This window comes from Oryzias latipes, chromosome 3, assembly GCF_002234675.1.
Source record: "Oryzias latipes chromosome 3, ASM223467v1".
Classification (NCBI taxonomy): domain Eukaryota; kingdom Metazoa; phylum Chordata; class Actinopteri; order Beloniformes; family Adrianichthyidae; genus Oryzias; species Oryzias latipes.
The window spans coordinates 6,515,986-6,528,383 of NC_019861.2; the positions used below are offsets into that span (position 1 = coordinate 6,515,986).

Sequence of the window (12,398 nt, forward strand, 5' to 3'; positions counted from 1 at the left end):
TAAAAGAATACTAGTAGACATAAAAGAAAATAGAATATAAAAAACAAAAGAATGTAACATGAATGTAAACAAATCAGGTTGTATAATTTAAAGAGCTATTTACAGACAGTACCAGCACAAATGTGCAAAAAAAAAAGTGCAAAGCTTATCTGCTACCCTGTGAATTATTGTACAGTGTTATTGTAGAAAGTAGAAAGTAGAAATAACAAATTTGGGTATTTTAGATATTATATATATTATGTAACCCATAACCTGAAGTACCACTCTGATAATCTATTGATTTATTTTCAGGAGTGTTCCCAGTGGTCTTTTAATTATTATTATGCCCTTTTTAGACAAAATCAAAAACCTTTGTCATTGTTTAGGACATACAGTACAGACCAAAAGTTTGGACACACCTTCTCATTCAAAGAGTTTTCTTTATTTTCATGACTATGAAAATTGTAGATTCACACTGAAGGCATCGAAAACTGTGAATTAACTCATGTGGAATTATATACATAACAAATAAAAAGGTGGCTACTTTGAAGAACCTACAATATGACATATTTTCAGTTGTTTCACACTTTTTTGTTATGTATGTGATTCCACATGTGTTAATTCCAAGTTTTGATGTCTTCAGTGTGAATCTACAATTTTTATAGTCATGAAAATAAAGAAAACTCCTTGAATGAGAAGGTGTGTCCAAACTTTTGGTCTGTACTGTAGTTTCTGCAGGGCAGCAGCTGTTCATTAGGAATTCACCTCTAAATTGTGGGCTGGACGTTTGGCATGGAGCAACCCTGTCCCCTACCTCTCCCCATTGCTGAGAGATCCCTGTTTACATGCTCTCCCACTAACTAATATCCCCTTACACCCCCAAGCTAACATTAGCAATGCAACAAAAATGGTGAGCAATATTTGAGCTCTCCAGCCGTACAGGTTAGATCCAGTTTCCAGTTTAGACGAGGAAAACAAAGACGTACATGGATTTATTTGTTCGAAAGTGAATGATCAGAATGGGGCGGTGCGGGGAGCTTTGGTCCGCCCAGTTTGTTTTTGGTGTAATAACTTTAATCCTATTAAAACTGCATTTGCCCCTGATTCACGATTCAAATTGAGAAATGCTCAGAAATGCAATTTTGAGCTTAATTTTCTTCATATATGTCCTCTGATATAAAAAAAAGCATGTTAAAAGCACTATTTTCATGGGAGTTAGTCTTTAAGGGGCATAGACTAATAAACTCACAGGAATAAGCCTTTTTGACTCATTTTATCTTGTTGTGTGTTGATATGCTTGGTTCAGATCTAAAATGATCCAATGTGGTTGTCTTGGTTACAGCATTTAAAAATCATTCCCCTGGGTTGGTACTTTGATTTTATTTATCAAATATCAATGACTTCCAGAAAAAAACTCTTAACTAGACTATTTACCTAATGTATACAGCTTGTTTGATTGTCTCTACATTTTCATAAAAATACCTCTGATGATAACATGCCGTCTGATTGTCTGTTTTACTTCATAGCAGCTACCCAGAAAAACTTGGAAAAATGTTTGATTTTCTCACTTATGCTACTACATAACCAAATTAAACACAACTCTTCAAATAGATTTTTTTTATTACCACCTGAATAATTTTAGCTGTTCAAATTTACAATTTGGATAAAGTGTGCTGTGTTTTTTTTTAAATAGGAAGTAGTTCTGTCTTTTCTATATTAGCTTAATTCTTCAGTTCTACCCAAGTGTGACTTGAATTTGTTTTTGGTAATTTCAGTTTAAGCTTCGTTAAAAAAAAGTAAAGAAATTGTTGTGAAGCTCAGCTTAGACTTTGCACCAATGGGGAATTTTTTACTGTGAAAAAGAAGACAAGCAGAAACACACAGGTTGCAGATTTAAAAGTATAAGATCAGGTCTGACACTGTCAGATGTCCTGTTACATTCAGTGACACTGCAGTTTATCTTAAGAAGCACGCAGTCAAACGCACTTCTGGAAATGATGACTTGCAGTGGAATTTACCACCGTCAAAAAAGACTGGTCAATTTTATTTTGGGTGTTGTTTATCTGCTTACATCTGCACAAAGTAATGTAGCTGTGTGTGTGGGTTTTGGAACCTCTCAGGGGAATGTCTTTTATATGCTAATGTTGGTAATGTGAATAAGCTGCCGCAGCCTTTTCTCATTAGGTTTTCATTAGTCTCTTTCATGGAAACACACAGTGATGTTACTGCCCAACATCCCGCCAGCCCAGCTGTCTGACTGGTCTGTGGTGTTATTTAGTGCCTTTGACAGACCATTGATTTGCTTTAATTTCAGATGCATAGTGAATATATGCTTCTAAGTGGTAGCTCTTTAAGTCCCACTCCGATCACCTTTTGATCTGTTTCCAAAGGGTTCCCAGTGGTCTTTTAATTATGATTATGCCCTTTTTAGAAAAAATAAAATAAAAAAATTGTCGTTTTCTAGGATAAACCCCTCCTCCCTGTCTCCATTGTGTTGGATAGCAGGTAGCGTTTTTTTCTGTCACAAATAAGCTCTTTTTCAAACGGCTTCTTTTTGTCTGCTTCTGATTCACAATGAAGAAATGCTCAGAAATGCAATTTTGAGCTTAATGTTCTTAATATATGTCCTCCATCATGAGAAAAATGCCACAGAAGCATATTAAAAATACCAAAAAAACAATTTTTCATCGGAGTGGATCATTACTGTTCAAAACAAGCCGGGTAGAGGACACTATGATGTTTTTTGACAAAGATTGTCAGATGTTCAAGCACATTTTGTCAGCTTGAAAAGTGAAAAGAAGAAGTTATATGATGTGTCTTCTCTGTTTTTTTTTTAAAGCTGTCTGGAAAAAACAGAGATTTCAACCCACATTTTCACTTGTTATTGATAAAGTTGTATAAATGTAAACGGGGCCTGACATGACAATGGCAGGACATGAGGACTGTGAAAGGCAGGAGGCGGGCTGACAGGAATCCTGGAGCATTGTTGATGATAAAAACAAGGGGTGACTCTGCTTTCAGGCGTCCGTGTCTCATATCCTCTTTCCTTCAAGTGAATCAGTGTCCCGTGAAATTGGGCTCTAAATTACGAGACTGCCGCTCTCTGTGTGAAGGTTTTAAAAAACGATCTGTTCAGGTGCTAAGGACACGGGCTGGACCACAGCAGCTGGACTTTTGTTAGCCTTTTGTTGCCTTGCAGAGGATAAGATGGTTAAATGAGCTTCATTGCAGTCATCTTCATCAGCTAAGGCGCGCTGATGATTTTGAATTAGATAAGACTGAGCTGTTTTCCTTGTTTGCCTTACTCTTCCTTTCTCCCTCCAGTTGTCTACATTTGAATAATAAGGCTCTTATCTCGCCAAATGACTGCCTACTGCGTTCCCTTACCATCTCTTCTTCCATTCCTCTCTGTCTTTAATCACACGTTTCTGCGGCCTCCCCTCGTTCAGTTTTTATCTGCTGCCCTGTCCCTCACCTCTCCTTGTCCTTCCTTCACTTCACATAAGAGGAAGGAGAGATATTGGATTCTTACACAGACCCACATTTTATCTTTCCTATCATTCTGTTGAGTGCCTACTACAAATTCAATCAACTGTCCTATTGTAGAGCTGTAAACATCTCTTTCATAGATAATGCTTTCCACTGAAAGTGTGTGAAGCTGCTTTCAGTGTCTCAAACTTTGCAGTAATTGATAAGAAGAGTTTACAAAGCTCTGAATTCCTATTATTTAACTGCTTGGATTCCTCAAACAGGAAACCACATTAAGCATGCAACTTTTACAAATTTAGAACATCTGAATATGTTCTGACTTAAAAACAAAGTAGTGTGACTTGTGCGTCTGGTCCTGATGGTCAGGTACTGCGTCCTCCCTACTTTCAGTCATGTCTATGCTCATTTTGCTCCACCTCCTTTTCCCAGATGGAGATCATATGCCATATGCTCGAACCAACTCCAATTTGTGTTGACAGGGAAAGTCTCTGAGGGGTGCCGTTCAGGCTCATGTGATCTCTGGCTCTGTTCCTTCAGGGGTTTCAAAGATTAATAAACATTTATCAACACTATCTGCCAGTCAACGCGATGCTAACACAATGATGTGGACAAAACTCAATTTGGGCATTCATGGAATAATACCATGGTTAATGTGCTGCTTACTGGAGCAGAACGGAACCCAACCCAGGGTCAAACCTTTGGATGCTGGGTGCCAAACCACAGGGGAACAGTTGAAGTTCATTCAGATTTCCACAACAGTGATTCTGGAGTTCATCATAAAGCAGTTAGCCTGTGCTAGAACTTTTAAAGGTATGCTATTCTAACTCTAACAATTGTTGTGCATGGTTCCCTCCCCAGGGTTACTTCCTCCTGTTTGAATCCATGCTGGACTCTGTTGTGTATGCCAGGGACCTCTACTTGTCTGATGGTGGTTCAGGTAGGTTGCAAATTTTGCAAGAAAAACTCATAATTGTGTGAGCGTCTTTGTCCTCGTGCTGAATAAAATGACGTGTTCTTCAATCCACATGGTAACACAAAACTTCTTCAAACGTCACCACTAAACTCATTTTGAGGAACAGAATTTTGTAACCAAAGTCTTTCATACTAAAGTGTTCATGAAGATCTCCACTGTGCTAAAGGGAAGGCCTAAGCTGTTTCTTTGGTGTCTTGACTTATCGTCTTGGCAGAGCCAAAGGATTGGAAACAAAATTTGTACACAATGAATATATTAAAGGCTCAGTTGTTACAAAACTTGATCACAAACTTGTTTATTTGGAAAAGACTAATATTTAATCTTTGAATACCTGGTGGACATGGAAGCCTTTGTGTCATTCTGTTTCTGCCTCCGATTTAATGACCAGATGTGATCAAGCTGAAGATGGCTTTCATCACACTGCTTTCACCGGCTCATTGAAGCAGGAGTTAGAGGTCACAGTCATCACACACAGGGACCAACTCGAACGACAGCTTGAATAGAGATAGATGTGTACATGAAAGAGGTTTGACAGACCTCACTGTGACCCCAGTGGGCCAAACAAATACAGGTCAGACGTTAACCCATGACCAAAAGTGATATTTTTGATGAGGATGGTTTGAGTGTCTTTGTTTATCTATTGCTTATTGGAGCAGCAGAGTGTAATTAAAACAACAACAACTTGAAGTGTAATCAAACTTAACAAGTTTTTACCTTTTATAAAATTAAATCAGCATTTACAGTATTTTCCGCACTTTAAGGTGCACTTAAACTTTTCAAAACTGTCTTATTTATGGATTAATTCTGGTTAATTAATATGGATTAATTTTAACATGGCTAGAGCACCGGGCTGTGTTATTTTCCGTGTTGCTAACAAGGTTGGGAGTTACAGGTATTGTGATTACTCTAATTGGTTTAACGTGGAGTTTGTTACAGACAAGTTCTAGAGTTAATGTGAACGCAGTTAATAAAGTCTGACTGATTTATCTCTGACTCTTGTAGAAAATTTAGTGTCTACGGATCTCAATTGCTCCGATTTGTACTATTCATGATCTAAAATATTGTGTTTGCACAACTTAGAGTAATATCCAGTGTTAATTTTGTTGGGTACGTTTAAAGTGTCTGTACCACATGTGTCAAACGCAAGGCCCGCGAGAACATAAAAGTTTTTAAAGTAAAAGTTTTTAAATAAAAATAAAAATTGGTGTGTATTTATTCATATCTAGGGGGAATTGGACTTGAAATGTTGGATTGCAACTATACATTAGGACTTAAACACTGTCCATATTACCTAACCTGCCAGAATCCAATTTAAAAGGATTTATGCTAAAGTCACAACCAAACATATGTCTTCTATGCAACTGTAATTGTCATTTTAAAAAGATATAATAAATAAATGAACTAATATAATAAATGAAATAAACTATATCCATATAGATGATAATATATTACTTTTAGCACACTAAAGAAAGATTTTTTTTTTCATTCATGAATGCAAAGCTGAATCTGCATATTGTGCACAGAAAAGGAAAGCATCCAGACGATCACCGCAACCTCCATGAAGAAAATTTTGTCAGCCTCGGGGCAGTGCTGGCAGTGCAGACTCTTCTTGGAAGGGGCTGTTCCTCACTTTGTGACATAAAAATGTGGGAATCTGCTCATTTTTGTGGGCTGGGCAGGGTCTGATGCTCAGAGAGCAAGTTTTTAGAGGACTACTCAGAAATGTGTGAACGGATCAAAATACCAAACATTATAAAAGACTCAAAAACAAAAAAAAAAAATTGATTTAGCATGATATAGGTCCTATAATGCAATTTCATTATTTCAGATCAAGAAAAATGGCAGCATTTTGTTTATTGTTCCCAATCTGCTTTTTTAATTCTTATAGTTCATTTGGGCATTGTTGCAAATTTATAAGCAATACATAAATTTGACATATTATTAGACTCAGTAACACAAATACAGTGGTGGTTAAAAATTGTTGGTACCCCTCAGTTAAAGAAAGTCCACCATGCTCGATGAAATGACTCGAAACGTTCAAAAGTAACAATAAATTAACATTTATTAAAAATTAAATAATCAAAATCAGCCATTAATTTATAGTTGTTGATTAACAGAATGATTTAGGGAAACAAACTAATGAAACAGGCTTGGACAAAAATGATGATACCTCCACAAAAGAGTGAGAACTAATTGCTCAGGGGTTCATGATGAACTCAGGTATGTCCTTTAATTGACATCACACCTGTTTTCAAACCCATAATCAGTCAGTCTGTCTATTTAAAGGGAGGCAAATAGTCGGGTTGCTGTTTGGTGAAAATGTGTGGACCACACTGAACATGGACAACAGAAAGCGAATGAGAGAATTGTCCCAGGACATTAGAAACAGAATTACAGACAAACATTGTAAAGGTAAAGGCTATAAAACCATCTCTAAGCACCTTGAAGTTCCTGTGACGACAGTGGCGCATATTATTCAGAGGTTTAAGACCCAAGGGGACAGTAGCCAACCTCCCTGGACGTGGCCGGAAGAGGAAAACTGATGACAAATTGAGTTGACGGATAGTTCCAACTGTATCAAAGAGCCCAGAACAACTTCCAAACACATTAAAGGGGAACTCTTAGATCAAGGTACATCAGTGTCAGATCGCACCATTTGTCGTTGTTTGAGCCAGAGAGGACTTCATGGGAGAAGACTAAGGAGGACACCACTGTTGAAAGGAAATCATAAAAAACTAGACTGGGATTTGCAAAAATGCATGTTGACAAGCCACAAAGCTTCTGGAAAAATGTCCTTTGGACAGATGAAACAAAACTGGAGCTTTTTGGTAAGGCACATCAGCTCTATGTTCGTAGACTCAAAAATGAAGCATACAACGAAAAAAACGCTGTCCCTACTGTGCTGCATCTGTCACAGGGTGTCTTGAAGTTGTGAAAGATAAAATGAAATCTCAAGATTATCAAAGCATTCTGGATAGAAATGTTCTGCCTAGTGTCAGAAAGCTTGATCTCAGTCGCAGGTCATGGGTATTCCAACAGGACGACGATCCAAAACACACAGCCAAAAACACCCAAGAATGGCTAAAAGAAAAGCGTTGGACTATTCTGAAGTGGCCTTCTATGAGCCCAGATCTGAATCCCATCGAACATCTGTGGAAGGAGCTGAAACACACCATTTGGAGAAGACACCTGTCAAACCTGAGACAACTGGAGCAGTTTGCTCATGAGGAGAGGGCCAAAATACCTGTCGACAGGTGCAGAAGGCTCATTGACAAATACAGAAACCGTTTAATTGCAGTGATTGCCTCCAAAGGTTGTGCAACAAAATATTAATATTGGGGATTTTCATTTTTTTCCAGCCCTATTTCATTAGTTTTTTTTTAACATAATTCTGTTAATCAACGACTCAGAAGTAATGGCTGATTTTGATTATTTGATTTTCAATACATTTTAATTTATTGTTACTTTTGAACGTTTCAAGTAATTTCAGTAAGCATTGTGGACTTTCTTTAACTAAGGGGCACCAACAATTTTGTCCACCACTGTAAATTGGTGGTGCATCATTGATGCAAATGAACTAAAAACCTCAAAATAAACTTTGACATAAACACTGTTTTTGAATGAAATTTTTTAAAGATTAATACCTTATTTGGAATTACGACTTGGAGTTAAGTTAGCATTAATTGTGGACAATACAACAAAAAACATACAAATGTATCAAAATTAATACAGAAATATGAAATGCACTGATTAAAAAAAACCGAAAAATTAATGTAAAAGTTAGAAGAAAATAACTAACTGTAAGTACATGTAATTCATAACCATAACTAGAGATTTTTTCAATGATGCAAATTAGGTCACATCAGATTCATTAAATATGATTAGTAACTAAAATCCAGTAGAGTTTGATTTATTGCTTGAAATGGAGTGGGAAGAAGTGAACTTGTGTAACCCCACCCCCACTGTAATTTCTAAAATTAAAAGTACCGAATGATCAGGAATTGGATTTGGATCATGTTGTATTTTCGTTCCAGATTCGTCTAATTTACTTTAATTTCTGTTTGATATACAAATAGAAAGCTAGCCAACACCCTTAAACACTTTTAGGCCAGACATCAGCTCTTTCATACGCTATTAAGAAGTTAAGTGACAGTCTTAACATTCGTTCACTATTGCTTTGAGGGAATTACAGTAGCTGTCTGCTTTACAGTTATTACCTATTGATATTAAACTTACAGCCTAGCCACAGCATAAATAAAGACATTGGGTCTTAACTCCAAGTTGTAATTCCAAATAAGGTATTGATCTTTAACCCAGAAAAATCTCATTCAAAAACAATGTTTATGTCAAAGTTTATTTTGAGGTTTATAGTTCATTTGCATATGGCAGGTCTAAATCCATAGTTCTTTGAACAGTTTTGGGATATGTGTTTTTAATCTACAAAGTTACAGTAGCTCCCTCATTCTCCTCACTACATTAACTTCCCTTTCATCCTTAAAATATGTCCCCTTGTGCTTGGCACAGCACAGTGACTAGGGAAAAGGCTGTGTTTTGTTCTATGGGGGGATGGGGGTAAAGGAGCATGGGTGGAGGGTTGTTGCGAGTGTGGGGCAGCATGACAAACGGGCCGTGAGCGTCGAATTGGGAAGGACGCAGATGTCAAAGCTATGAATCTTAGAACGGCTGCATGCACCTCCTCTTTTCCTTCTCTGCAGTACCTTTAAAAAAAAGAAAAATCTCAGCCTTGCTTCATTTGTTTTTTTCCAGAGTTTTATGGACATTCAGTCAGTGTAGACTGATTATGCCTGACCAGAACTTCTTATTTCACCTGGTGCCCATATTTAATCACTGGGATCACTTACCAGACTAAAATAAACCTCTGATTTGATAGTTAAATCTATTGTTTCCATACAGGTAAGTATATGTTTAATTAAGGGTGTATTCAGACTACAAAAGTCCATTTGGCCAGCTTAGTGTGGTCTGGACCGAGTACTGATCCATGCGTTTTGTCTGTATTCAGAGTATTTTTCAGTTTCTGTTTCGAATCAAAGCTTGTAAACAAAACCACAGATCTAAAGATCTCTTCAGTCATTGGGCAGGAATTATGAGGGCGGGGCAAAGCAACAAGAGAAAGAACAATAAATGTCCTGCTTTTGACAACCTTTGTCAGAATAAAGTTTATATTTCACTGTAGCTGTAGCCGTTTGCTTCCCGGCTACGTGGCCATTTGGTCCAGTTGTTCCACTTACAGTACAGAGCCTACTTGAACAGAGGAAACTCAGTGAACCGCAGCTCAGTCTGATTGGAAACGAACCGAGACCACCTCAAAAGATGGATCCAAGAGCGGTTCCTGGTCCCATACCAGGGTCCGCTTAGTTGTAAATTAGTTCCGGATTATTGGGGGAAATGAACTCTGCTTCACTTTAAGAACCAAATGTGTCTAGTCTGAATACACCCTCAATTTATTGTCCTGTACCAAAAACACTTCTCAGCTTAACTTTGGTATGCCCTGCATGAATGGTTTATTCAGTTGAATAGTTTTTCCAAATTAATATTTTTTACATGTATGTGTTTTTAAAGTGCTTAAGAAGTTGATAGTTTTTCTGATAGATTTAAAACTGCACGATATTTCAGTGACCAGTCACGGTTCCCAAGCACTGCAGTAATGCTCCCTAAAAGTGCATAGAGAGGTGATAATAATTCTCCCTCAAGGGTGTTGTAGGAGGACACTTGGTTGTGGCTTTTTTCTTCAACAACAGTATTGTCTTTTATATCCATCCTCATATTAGGCACAATTTCCTATTTTGTTTAAACATTAGTCACGTGTACCGGTGTTGACTCGTACACATGCTGCAGGTTTTTTGGTTTTCCAGTCCCATGGAGGGTCACGGACTGCATCTTTAGGGGTGAACATTTTCGCTCCATGGGTTCACTGAGTGATCCATGACCTTGCTAGGGCAGGCTACCTGCAAGACCACAACAGGTTTTGCCCATTTTTCACCAGCAAACAAATTATGGTAACTATTCTGTTACACTTGTAATTTAAATAGATGTATGTGACGATTATGAGACTATGTGCAGTCTGCTTCATAACCATGGCTAAGAAAGTTAGGCAACTAAGTATTATGTGTACAGTTCCAAATGTCAAGTATCCAGTCCAAATTTCAATAAGTGGCTATTAATTGTTGGGGGGCCTTGATGTGTATCAGAAGTGGGGGCACTTGTTACTTTGATGTTGGAGACAGGACATGTCTCAAACTCCAACCTCTGTTGAAAGTTTTCTCCACTTTGACTAAGGGTGTATGGGAAAATCCTATGTATCCAGCTTTGCAAAAGTTCAGATGTTGTTTGTTTTCGTGGGCGAAATGTAGACACGCTGCCGAGGCCGGCTCTAGGTTGACGTCATGAAATGGGCGGCATCCACAAGGAGCTAAAGGTGGAGCCTCAGAGATCGAGTAGCTGTGAAAATAACTAATATTTCATTCTTTAGCATATACTGGGTTGAGTTTACTCTGAAAGGCTTAGAAAAGGCATGAAATAGGCCCTTCCCAATGTGTTCAGACTTTATAGACACAGCTGTTCAAAAACCATTTTAATTCTACACCTTAAGAAACACTATGAAATGAAACTTTCTGCTTAACTGGAAAGCAAAATGTGATTGATGCACTGTCATGAAAATTATGGAAAATTTTAGGGATTGTGCTTGGGTTGTATTTTTAACCCGGTATTTTTTGGGTGGTCTCCATTTTGGCCCCACCTTACATTTTAAAGGACCTGCTGCTGAAAGTTAGCTTTCACAAAGAATGGCACACTTTTAGGGGCCTAGTGGGATCCAAACCTCAGTGGGCTTGGACTGTTTTTACAGTAACAGGAGAACCAGCACAATACATGAGAGGGGATTTTCATTATATGTATATCCACTTACATACCCTCTTGAATGTATTCAGACCTCTGCTTTTAAACCTTACGGCCACATCTTTGCTAATGTTACTTCACAGTGGGAATATCAATGGCTTCAAGCATATCAAGTCTAGCCTAATCACCAAGCATATTAACCAGATCAGATTATTTGTCAAGGCATTAAGGCTCATGTTTAATGTTCATTTGAAAATATGGATAATTCATATGGTGGGAAGAGATATGAAAAATGAGCAACGCAGTGATCAGCCTTCAGAGCTTTCAGCAGTTTATCTGTAAACACAGTTTTTCAGGGACAAATAATACTCCTCTATCATCTGTGTCTGTTTTGTTTAAGGCTTTCACTTTATTAATAAAACAGAAAAAGCTATTTGGATTGCATGCCGTTGTGAATTAATATTCTAGCATAAAGCTTTAGTCTTGCATTAATATTACCATATTAAAGAGGTGTGTCAAAAATGTGTCATGGTAAATAAATATATTCTATGACCATCTCCTACGATCTATGAGGAAATCTGTTCCACATCTGTTTGACTTAACGCACATGTGTCAAACTCGAGGCCCGGGGGCCAAAGGTGGCCCGCCATGTCATTTTATGTGGCCTGCGAGAGCATAAAAGTTTTTGATTTCTTAAAATAAAAAATAAAAATTGGTATGTTTTTATTTATATCTAGGGGGAATCTGACTTTGAAATATTGGGTTGGGAAATACATTAGGACTTATACACTGTCCATATGACCTAACCTGACAGAATCAAATGTTGAAGAATTTATGCTAGAGTAACAAGCAAACGTATGTTTTCTATGCAACTGTAATTGTCACTTTAAATAATCATAATGAATATATAAGGAGTTATTTAACGTTAAGGAGTAGGAACGTTTATTTTTCATTACATTTAGTTACATGTATAAGTTATATCTGGCCCTTTGAGGACAGCCACTATGCTGAAGTAGCCCTCGGTGAAAATGAGTTTGACTACGAGGAAAGCTGTAGCAAGGACCGGTTTAATGTTGGACAGTATTTTCCGGTCTGTACGGGA

The 12,398-nt window shown here is 37.6% G+C and overlaps 1 protein-coding gene across 1 annotated transcript in view; it reads left to right on the forward strand.

Annotated features, from left to right (window-relative positions):
* Nucleotides 1-12,398, forward strand: part of prmt3 (protein arginine methyltransferase 3) — an 83,108-nt gene that overhangs the window by 27,334 nt on the left and 43,376 nt on the right. The window contains exon 11 of the mRNA XM_004066823.4: nt 4,327-4,405. Coding sequence (XP_004066871.1) covers nt 4,327-4,405 — 79 coding nt within the window. The remainder of the gene's footprint in view (nt 1-4,326; nt 4,406-12,398) is intronic.